We start from the raw sequence: 11,015 nt of genomic DNA, 5'->3' as shown, positions 1-11,015 counted from the left end.
CAGTGGTAGTAGTGCCAGTCTCTGAGCCAGTCTCGGTAGTGGTAGTATCAGCACCAGCAGCAGTGGTAGTAGCACCACCCTCATCGCAAGAGTAGCAAGCCTCAAAGTCATAAAACTCCAAGACGGGCGAACCCTCACCAACATTCAAGCTGCTAATGGGAACCTTGTACAGGTAGCAAGTATTGCTCGCGTCCAGAGCGAATGAGACACACTTGTCGTTGGGCTTAGTGGTATCGTGGTAGACACCGCAGCTGCGAGCACAGTCTGCGGTGTTGGAGTTACCGAGACCTGCGAGGTTGTTGAAGAAGGCGCTGAGGCCGCTGGGGGCGCCTCGGACGGCACAGTTGGTGGAGGGAGGGTTGGCGACGGGGGTGTAGGCTGTGCAGCCGGCGGAGGTTGTGGTTGTGGCAGCGGCTGTTGTTGTATCTGTGTTGGCTGTGAGGGTCTCGGTAGCTGAGGTCTCAGTGGTAGCGCCAGGAGCAGTTGTAGTCTCGGTCTGGGAACCAGTGGCTGAGGTCTCAGTGTCGGTTGTGCCTGTAGCATGGGCTGTACCAGAGGTCTCAGTCTCAGATTCTGTGGCAGTTGTTGTTCCGGTCTCGGAACCAGTGGCAGAAGTCTCTGTCTCTGAGCCGGTAGCAGTTGTAGTTCCAGCTGAAGCAGTACCGGTAGTTTCGGTAGCAGAGCCAGTAGCGGAGGTCTCAGTCTCAGTTCCAGTAGTCTGCGATCCAGTGATAGTCTCAGTACCAGAGGTAGTTGTGCCTTCACCACATCCAAAGCAAAGATCCAGATCATAGAAGTGGCTGGCATCGGAACCCTCGTTAAACACATATCCAAGTGAAGAAACAGGGGCCTTGTACAAGGTACAAGAAGAGCCCTTGATGGAGAAAGACTTGCAGCCAACAGTCATACCGCAAGTGTTACCACACTGAGCATAGTCGGTAACAGTGATAGGAGATCCAATGACCTTGTCAGCGCAGCTGGGTGCAACGCCCGTCTTGCCGCAATCAGCGGGGACGATGTCAGTGTAGGGAGTGTAGTGAGAGCAAGCAGCTCCAGTGGTGGTGGTAGCAGCAGTCTCAGTAGTAGCAGTAGAAGAAAGAATGTCGGTTGAGCCAGAAGTAGTGACGACAGCGGCAGTTGAACCGCTTGTTGTGACAGGCTTGGGCTTACAAGGGCTGGCGTCGGCCATGGCCAGAGCAGCCAAGATGGCTGCAAAGACCTTTGAGGAAGGCATTGTGAAGGTAGGTTATTAAGCTATTGCAGTAAGGGTAACGATTGTAAGTGAGAATAAAAATCCTCCTGTAGTGAGTGGAAATACAGTTGGTAGAGAGTATCAAGTCAAAAGAGTGACGGGGCAAATGCACAGCAACAGCAAGAAAAGAAGGTGAGTGTTACCGCTAAGAAAGACAGTCACAGAACGAACGTACGACGCCGGGTATATAAGAGTCTTCCATCGAATTCTTGGCTTAATTACCGATCCATCCACCTCAATCGCCGCTGGTGCGATCTAGCAAGCAAAGTCACTTCGCACCAAAGATCCAAATCCCACACCAAAAAGAGCGCCGCAGCGTTAGAGCCATCTCCTAAATCTAGACTTCACCTGGTGAAGCTATCACGATTCGGGGATGGAAGAATCGATAGCTTGCGGTGTCGTAGCGGGGAGGAGGTGGCTAGTCAGGGGCGCAGACCGTTTGGTGGCGTCTTGGTTTATAACGCTACGGGAAATAAAATGAAACGTACAGGTAAGGGTTACTGAGGATGGGGTTTTGTTAGGGCAGAGTAGGAGTAGTCAGTGGTGGTTGTGGTGATTGGAGAGTGTGTCTCGGTGAGTGGGAGACGTGCTGGTGCCTGAAACGTGAGACTGGATGACAGCTACAGTTTTCATGGCATCAACCACTGTGTATTCTGCTCTACGACTTCAACAGGCTTCATTGTCAATTGAAAATGGGAGTAACCTTTGAAGGCATTCTCCAAATCCCATGCCCATCAACCGCCGTCATAACGCCACCATCCACAACACTCAGCGCTTATCACCAACTAACACTCTCAAAGAAGCCCAACAAACAATGACGTCTACCAAAATCTTGGCCAATGCCAACAATCCGACACTCAAGCCCTCACTTCACCATCTACCATAGAATCAGACATGACCAGTTCAACTACGGGTCTCCCCTAACAAACGTACCCCAGTCAATCACCTTTTAGCGCCGCCGTAATTTACCACTTTTTGCGCCGTGGCGTTGAGAAAGGGGAGGAATTGCGTACGCCTCCTATTGCTGTCAGAGCAATTCGTATCGAGTCTATTGAGTAACTATCAACGGGTGACAAGTTGATAGATCGTGGAGTTTGGGAAAAAAGCATCAGTGGCATTTTCTACTCGGCCGAGATGAAGATGTTTTGAGAGGGTTCAATGTGTAGGCGATGGCCCACAGAATGTTTGCTCGTTTAAATTGTTTTGTTTGTAGCACAGGCAGGTACCCGAAGAAAAAGCATGTCATTCCTTGGCAGGGGGAACACTCAGACCCTCAACTCAACAAAGACTCACTCACTCACTTACTCACTCACTCATCACATGGTAGGTACAGTTCTCTCGGCCTCTCCACCGTCGTCGTCCGAGAAAACATGGCTTGACTTGGTCTCGTTTCAACTAACGCTTGCTCCACTGACGTTTGGGCTAACTCCACTGAGGCTGGCTTCTTCTTGTTTCTGGTTCTGGTAGCAGATAAAGAACAAAAAACGTGGTGGGTGGGACGGGACACACGAATAACGGAATAAGGCTAGACATGTTTATGTTTGCGAGCTAGATCGATTTGACCCATAACGCAATCTTACGATGCGCCGATAAGGGCTTGGCGAGCGATTGCGGACCCGAGAATTTGGAACGCTGTGGGAGTGGAAGAAGAAGTGGAGGTTGAAGGCATTCGGAGTTTGTGAATACGGAAGAGATGGTAATAGAGTTCTTCACTACGATAAGTCTGCAAATATTCACCATAGAATTAAGATATCATCTAAATTTATGAAAATGCCATCTAAATTTAGGAAAAGTCTATAAATGATGTACTGTGTTCCTTGCGCTGTGTAGTCTAACCTCTAGGATGTCTCGGACCTAAAAGATCGACAAATCTTCATCTGCAATGCACATCAACCGTTTCTTCCGATCTCTCTAAGAATAACTTAGCTTCGTGATCGTCGTCCCATCCTCCAAAACACACGTCTCCTCCCGCAACCTCGTCCCCCTCCACCTCGGCACCGCCCTCGTCCAAAGATACCAATACCCTACACCACCCACAAGAATGACCCACGAAAACACCGCATACAGAGCGTAAAACACTTCCCCCTCGTAGTCCGGCGGTCTAAAAAACGGCGCCACTATTAAAGCGCAGCTCATCGCTATTCTAATACTCACCGCGGGCATCCACGCCTTAAAGGGTCGCTTGAGGTCCGGACGTTGGAAGCGGAGCTTCACAAGACCGATTGCTACGGCGAGCCCGATGAGCTGCGCGGCGTATCCGTCGATGTCGAGAATGAGAGAGTAGATTGAATCAGAGGGTGGGAGGATCATGACGAGAAAGGAGGGGATGTAGTGGATTATGAAGCCACCCATGGGAGAGTTGAATGGTCGTGAGGAGGAGAGCAGGGATGAGTATGGGAGGAAGCCTTGTCTTGCGATTTCTTGCTTCATGCGTGCCTATTCCCGTTAACAATCACTCGTAGACGATGGCCGAGGGACTTACCATTGCGAAAGCAACGACCATGACATTCCCAACTGACGATAATGCCACAGCTGTCGGGAGAACAACTCTCCCAAACTTCTCACCAAACAACCTCTCAAAGAACAGCGCAGCGATGAGTTCACCACTCCCTCTGATCTCTTCAATCGGCACCACCAGAAAATAAGCAATGTTAACAAGCATGTACAGTCCACACGCCGTCCCCAGCGCTGTCAGCGCAACAGACCTCAACGTCCTCACGGGCTGCTTGACTTCATTCATGACGTTCGCAGCATTGTCCAATCCCGCGAATGAATAAAAGACCTTGAAGAGACTCGTTGCGATGACGCCCCAGTTCCAGCTCGTCTCTTCCCAAAGGTGTTCCCATGCGAGTTGATGCGTGAGTGGTGCGGATGTAGTGTCGGGACGGAAGATGACGACGTAGAAGCCTGAGAGGATCATAAAGACGATGATGCCGATTTTTATCCAGCCCAGAACATCCTGGATCTTGACGCCTGCTTTAGGAAACACGCTGTGTGTGATACAAACAAACGTGAGAAGTCCAACAGCGAGGCTCTTGCTCAACACATCCGTCGCTTCGACTCCCAGCGCAAATAACGCATATTTACTAAAAATAATGCAATTACTCGCTGTGAATCCCAAAAGCACAGCATACATCGCAAACAGCGTAGACGCAAGTAATCGTGGTCTTCTGTACGCAAACTCGAGGTATACTTTATCACCTCCCGACCGAGGAAGCATACATCCAAACTCGAGCGACACCGCAAGACCGCAAGCTGCGATGAAAGCGCCGATTACCCATAGCGATAGTGATAATCCCGCGCTTCCGACAGATTGGACGATTGTTCCGGGTGTCGCAAAGATACCGCTGCCGACGACGCGCGATATAACGAGGATGTAAGCGCTCTGCCACGATAAACTCCTCCCAATGGTCGACGTCTCAGGAAGTACATCATCTTCTACATCTCGACTCGGGCGTATCTCCCCCGCAGCTTCACTGTCGATGGAATCATGGCGCGTAGAGGTCTTATCGGTTGAACCGTATGAGCTGCGCGATTGAAGCAGCGGCGCGTTGGACGAGTCTGCCATTTTGGATACGTTGCTGGTGAGTTATTCGGGACATTTTTGTTTCTTATGGGTTTGGGGGAGTGAAGACGTGATTGATATTGATAAGCTGTTTTCTTGTTTCGGGGCGAGACATCCGCGTGTTTTCTGGCTTGTGATGGGCTGGGCTGCGAGAGTTCGTAAGACGTGATCTGGATGGCGCAATTTGGAGTTTGTCATGGAGGGGTTGATCAGCCACCACGTGCATTAATAATGTATAAAAAAGGTATGAAGATGGAATTGATGAAGTTTATAGATAAATGATGTCAATTCTCGCGTGACTTTACTCTTTTGTCTTTCCAGATGATGAGGCGGAATGGTGTAGGGTATCCTGCATGTGATGAGCAACTGAGCTGTAGATTCTGACTGACCTACATCTCGCATAGGTACATCATGAAACAGTTTTGAAACAACTTCAAATATAGTGATAGGGTTTTGATCTTCAGGTTTATAGCCTATAAAATGGAGAGGACGGGTTCCTGCTTGGTCCTACTTTGAAATTCAGGGCTGCCAGAAGTTCCCATACTGGGCCTCTTTCAAAATTGTGTAGATAATGAAAGCTTGGATGACTTGGTACACACCCACACGAGTGCTTCAAGGATCATAATATATTTCTATAGTAAGAGGGAGCCTCTTAGAGTAGGCCTATTACGCTGGGACAACAACGTATCCGCGCGCAGATCAACACTTATTGATCCATGGCTTTGGCACTATTGCATTTCAAAAAGAAATCGGCAAACGAATGACGGGAAATGTGTCCACTTGTATAACAGTGATGAGATATTGAGGAAACTTTACTCCGAGCATTGAGGCCAGGAAAAGTAAGGAACATCCTTATAATGTATTCAGCGAAGCATGAACTATTTCACTCACGTTTCTCACGCCTAGCGTTCCATGAGGATATATGTTGAAGAAACGAGGCTGAACTCGGGCTCTGAACCTGAAAAATGTCTTGCTATGGACTTGGCAAAGTTAATCAGATGAGGATGTCCTTCTGCAGTACGAGGTAACTTTCCTATCCTGAGGCTATCCCTTCGGTAGGGGAAGGGAATTGTGGTGAGCTGGCTTACTTTGTAAGACTATTAGGCTGGCCTGAAAAAGAATTCTAACGTATAAAAGTTGGTATTGAATCAAGACTCATATTGGTCTCGGCTACTGATAAACTGACTCAACATATATCGTGAGTTATAGTCGAACGCCAGATAAGCAGTCTCTATAGACAGATATATATAAGCTTCTCTCATATTTTGATTCATTCTATATGAGCTCTTATGAGGCATCTCTTAGGATGATATCCTAGCTAGAGCTCTTTTATCAGCCAGAAATCATGCCGAGAACTCAGCTGTGAAGTGATACCTAGTAATTGAGTAGGTCTTTTTCTGCAATCCGTTGAATCCGTTGACAAGACAGATGGAGTCTAATTCTGTATAGAACTTTCATAAATTACTATGTCCAAAAAACACCATATTCTCATGTGGGGAGCCCACATAAACCCACATGGAGTCAACCAGCGCGGCATGCTTCACTTATACGCGCATGTCCCATATTGAGGCTTCCATGGGCGTGCTTCTTTCGTTCTAGCTCAGACATCTCCGCATGAGTTCCCCTCGCTTAAACCCGTCCTCGCTTCAACTTGCTCAAACTTCATGATGCATCTTAGTAATCGGGATCTAATTGTCCACCAATGCCTGAACCACAAGGCCTCCACGGTCAATGCAGAGTCACTTGACAAGCGGAGCAGGTTTCTATCTCGACGATCAGAGTGTTGATCTCGCTGGGCATCTGAGCACAAGACTTCTCGGCACGAAGACGAATACTACAGCACAGACAGTATCCTTGTTGACAGCATCACTGCAGTGTGGACCCTGATCTGTCTTGATCCAGGATATGATTCTTGTTTATATACGAAAGACAAAACTTTGATCATCATAACAAAACACACGAGCTGAGACATTCCGCAGGAACATGAAAAGCCAAGGACGTGAATGCCACCCGCTGTTTGTTTTCCTCGCTGCAACTTATCCGAATGCTGACGCGGACATGGTAGCGTTGCAGTGCAGATGTTACAGCTGCGGACCTATCATTCCAGACCACAATACACCGTGTGAAGCTTATGTATTACCATCCCTTTGGAAAAGAAAAAAGGTGAAGCTTATCGGGATTCCAATGCCGTGATGATAATGCGGACTGAAGGAGAATCAAGCACATACGACCATACCTACCAGAGAACTCGGGATCCCGTCCGCTCTCCCATAGATAAGCTGGTAAGGGGCGGATTAGTAGTTGGGTCGGTGACGACCAGCGAATCCCCGCTGTTGTATGTTATCTTTTGCTCTCTCTCAGAAATGCTCATATTTTTGCTGTCGTGTTGGTTGATATGCCAAGAATAGAGCCGATATAGTTACCAAAACGTCGATAGTCAGATTGCGGGGGAATCACCGCACTCCACCAACTCTGAAGATCCCACCCGCAAAGAACCCAACTTCCCCAGACCAATTGCAACCCTGATCCCTTGCTCACCCCCGCTCGTCATCTTCGTGTAATGGTCCTTTTCCGGGGGCAAGTCTCAAGAAACAATGATTGCCGGCCATAAACTCTTGAGCCCTCTCTTGGCGTGGCTCTCTCCCCGCATTTTAGAAGCTGTTGATGGATCCCGGATGTTCCAGAGCCCAAAGCCTATTTGTCCGGGAAGAACCCTGGAGGTAAACGACATGGGTAGCTAACGCCCGTAAAGTCGTAATCTTACATGCAACTCGAATCCTTGGTATTTCTGTGTTGGTTTGCATCGAGTGGGCTTGGTTCGCTCTCGGGATAAGGGAAGTTTGCCTGAGGTAGGATATCATACATGATACGTTATATTTGTACTATTTGCAGGATGGTGGGAGCTGCTTTATCCGGCGGGGATAAGAGTTGCACTGGAATTGCTCAAGATCGGATATGAAAGTGCGAGCCAGTTCTGCTACCAAAGTTCACCATGAGTTTCAGACCGGATCAGACGGATATCAATGCCCCTTTAACGACATTCCCAAACCAACCTTTCAAACTCAATTGTCTCTCTCTTGTCTTCTAATAGGAGAAGGAAGTCTCGGGAAACTTTAACCCGCAGTCAAAGCGGCGGAGCAGATGATATCCCTGACATGCAGGCCAAGCAAGATACCGTGCCCAGCCTGCCCAGCATCTCTCCCCCAGACGAAAAGCAAAGCTAGAGCTGATGAGAATGAAACCATTATCCACAATCTTATTACCCCAGATGACCCTACCATGCATATGCCATTGGTGCCCGCAATCTTGTATCGAGAGGGGTTCGCAGAGTTGATGATACTGCATCCAGCATTCGATGGACATGCTACCAACCTTCGGGGATCATTCGGCATCTGATACACAGTAAAGATCGATATACAGACTCTGTGCATGTTATAAATAAGCTGTAGAGCTCTCCCTGTTATCAGAAAATCAAGCAGCTTCAAAAGTTGCAGCTTCTTCATCATGGCGACTCCCAACTCGTATGCGAACAGCCTCGGCGTCCTGCCAGAGGAGTTCGACATCATTGTGTGCGGTGGAGGAAGCTGCGGTTGTGTCGTTGCTGGACGATTGGCGAATCTTGACCATAACCTCAAGGTCCTGCTTATCGAGGCTGGCGAGAGCAACCTCAACAACCCTTGGGTGTTTAGGCCTGGCATCTATCCCCGTAACATGAAGCTGGACTCCAAGACGGCTTCGTTTTACAAGTCTCGTCCTAGCAAGTGGCTTGCTGGACGTGCTGCTACTGTGCCATGTGCTCATGTGAGTTGGACTCTGAGGGGAGTGAAGATCATGAACTAACTGTAGCAGATCCTTGGCGGTGGTTCTTCCATCAACTTCATGATGTACACTCGAGCTAGTGCCTCAGACTGTAAGCTCAACTCACTTGATACCACCTAAAACACCACTAAACAACTCCAGACGACGACTTCCAAGCCAAGGGCTGGACAACTGAGGAACTCCTCCCTCTTATGAGAAAGCACGAGACCTACCAGCGCCACTCTGTCAACCCAGACATCCACGGCTTCGAGGGCCCCATCAAGGTCTCCTTCGGCAACTACACCTACCCCGTAAAGGACGACTTCCTCCGCGCCGCTGAGTCCCAAGGCATCCCCTTCGTCGACGATCTCCAGGATCTCTCCACCGGCCACGGCGCAGAGCACTGGCTCAAATGGATCAACCGCGACACGGGCCGTCGCAGCGACTCAGCGCACGCCTATGTCCACGCCACACGCGCCAAGCACAGTAACTTGTACTTGGCCTGCAACACAAAGGTCGACAAGATCATCATGGAGAATGGTCGTGCCGTCGGTGTTCAGACTGTTCCTACCAAGCCGCTGCACCCGAACCAGCTGCAGACGCGAATCTTCCGTGCTAGAAAGCAGATTGTCGTTAGTGGCGGTACGCTTTCTTCGCCTTTGATTCTTCAGCGCTCTGGTATCGGTGACCCCCAGAAGCTTCGCGCTGCTGGCGTCGAGCCCAAGGTTGATCTTCCTGGAGTTGGACTCAATTTCCAAGATCATTATCTTACATTTTCGGTTTATCGGGCTAAGCCTGAGACTGAGAGTTTCGATGACTTTGTTCGTGGAGACCCTGAGGTTCAAAAGGTGAGCCCATCACAGTTCTCGGGTTAGAGTTATACTAATGAGATGAGTAGCGCGTCTTTGATGAGTGGCACCAGAAGGGCACTGGACCTCTTGCCACCAACGGCATTGAGGCTGGTGTCAAGATCCGACCTACTGAGCAAGAGCTCAAGGACTTCGAGAGGTGGCCTACGCCTCATTTCACTGAGGGCTGGAAGTCTTACTTCAAGAACAAGCCTGACAAGCCTGTTATGCATTACTCTGTGATTGCCGGTTTCTTCGGTGATCACATGCTCATGTAAGTCCACTGATACAGTAAAAGTCTGTGTTGGTACTGACTGGTTACAGGCCCCCTGGAAAGTTCTTCTCCATGTTCCACTTCCTCGAGTATCCTTTCTCTCGTGGCTTTACTCACATAAAGAGTGCTGATCCATACGATACTCCCGACTTTGATGCTGGATTCGTAAGTCACATTGCCCCTTGTCATGAATAAATACTGACCAACTCAGATGAACGACGAGCGTGATATGGTCCCCATGGTCTGGGGATACATCAAGTCTCGTGAGACTGCCCGCCGCATGGACGCCTACGCCGGTGAAGTCGAGAACATGGTAAGTCCTCCACTATCTAGTATACAACAGCAACTAACCCTTTTAGCACCCCTTCTTCGACTACGACAGCCCTGCTCGTGCTCATGATCTTGACCTGGATACCACCAAGCAATACGCTCTCCCTGGTAACCTCACTGCTGGTATTGGCCACGGAAGTTGGTCTTCTCCTCTCCCCGAGGCAGACCGCAAGCCCGGTGCCAACATCCTCAACTCCAACAAGGCTCACATCCGCGAGGAGCTCAAGTACAGTGATGCCGACATCAAGGCCGTCGAAGGTAAGCCCCATCAACCCCACCTCCATCTCCATCACCAGCATGCTAACCGATGTCTACAGAATGGGTTAAGCGCCACACCGAATCAACCTGGCACTGCCTCGGCACATGCTCCATGGCTCCCAAGGAGGGTAACAGCATCGTCAAGCACGGTGTTCTCGACGAGAGACTCAACGTCCACGGCGTCAAGGGTCTCAAGGTCGCTGATCTGTCCATCTGCCCTGACAACGTCGGCTGCAACACGTACTCTACTGCTCTGCTCATTGGTGAGAAGGCTGCTATGCTTGTTGCGGAGGATCTTGGATATTCTGGCGAGGCTTTGGAGATGAAGGTTCCCACTTACCAGGCACCTGGTGAGCTTGAGGTTCGATATCGTCTGTAAGAATGAGATGACACGAGGAGAAGGAGACATGAAACTGTTGAGTTTTGGGATGAGGCCAGATTGAGTAGCCGATCTAAATTGATTTAGCGAATGAATTGATGAATATGTTTCATTTTATGGTATATCCTGTTGTGGCGCATTGGAATCAGGCTTGGCATACGAAGGAGTCATGCTGATATTTGCAACGAGTCTGTTTTAAAGCATCATGAATATTTCAAGTGAGCAATGTGGTACGCATGAACTAGTGAGGCTGATTCAGAGGTAGCCTGTCAAAGCAATCGTGGCGTTTTAAGCTTAATCTTGTGACACTT

At 49.3% G+C, this 11,015-nt stretch overlaps 3 protein-coding genes and 1 non-coding gene across 4 annotated transcripts in view; 2 read left to right on the top strand and 2 right to left on the bottom strand.

The window, feature by feature from the left end:
* The window catches only part of FOIG_02590 (uncharacterized protein), a 3,139-nt gene extending 1,748 nt beyond the window's left edge, over positions 1–1,391 (bottom strand). Inside the window, exon 1 of the mRNA XM_031199921.1 lies at positions 2–1,391. Within this exon, the coding sequence (XP_031069689.1) occupies positions 2–1,234 (1,233 nt within the window). The 5' untranslated portion in view covers positions 1,235–1,391. The remainder of the gene's footprint in view (position 1) is intronic.
* A 1,566-nt stretch (positions 1,392–2,957) lies between these two features.
* On the bottom strand, positions 2,958–5,065 carry FOIG_02589 (uncharacterized protein). Its single transcript, XM_031199920.1, has 2 exons — positions 3,735–5,065; positions 2,958–3,688 (listed from the first exon to the last, which is right to left on the bottom strand). Exons 1-2 carry the CDS (start codon positions 4,818–4,820, stop codon positions 3,164–3,166), a joined length of 1,611 nt encoding a protein of 536 aa, XP_031069688.1. The 5' UTR covers positions 4,821–5,065; the 3' UTR covers positions 2,958–3,163.
* A 1,978-nt stretch (positions 5,066–7,043) lies between these two features.
* FOIG_02588 lies at positions 7,044–7,159 on the top strand. The gene has a single exon (XR_004093416.1). It is a non-coding gene; the product is annotated as a 5S ribosomal RNA (ribosomal RNA).
* Positions 7,160–8,098: 939 nt separating this feature from the next.
* FOIG_02587 (alcohol oxidase) lies at positions 8,099–10,899 on the top strand. Its single transcript, XM_031199919.1, has 8 exons — positions 8,099–8,618; positions 8,667–8,727; positions 8,778–9,463; positions 9,514–9,737; positions 9,788–9,902; positions 9,949–10,050; positions 10,097–10,325; positions 10,385–10,899. The coding sequence occupies exons 1-8, from the start codon at positions 8,322–8,324 to the stop codon at positions 10,702–10,704; spliced, it is 2,034 nt and encodes a 677-aa protein (XP_031069687.1). The 5' UTR covers positions 8,099–8,321; the 3' UTR covers positions 10,705–10,899.
* Positions 10,900–11,015: the final 116 nt, after the last annotated feature.

Source organism: Fusarium odoratissimum (genome assembly GCF_000260195.1).
Source record: "Fusarium odoratissimum NRRL 54006 unplaced genomic scaffold supercont1.3, whole genome shotgun sequence".
Lineage (NCBI taxonomy): Eukaryota > Fungi > Ascomycota > Sordariomycetes > Hypocreales > Nectriaceae > Fusarium > Fusarium odoratissimum.
This window is presented reverse-complemented; position numbering and strand designations above follow the sequence as displayed.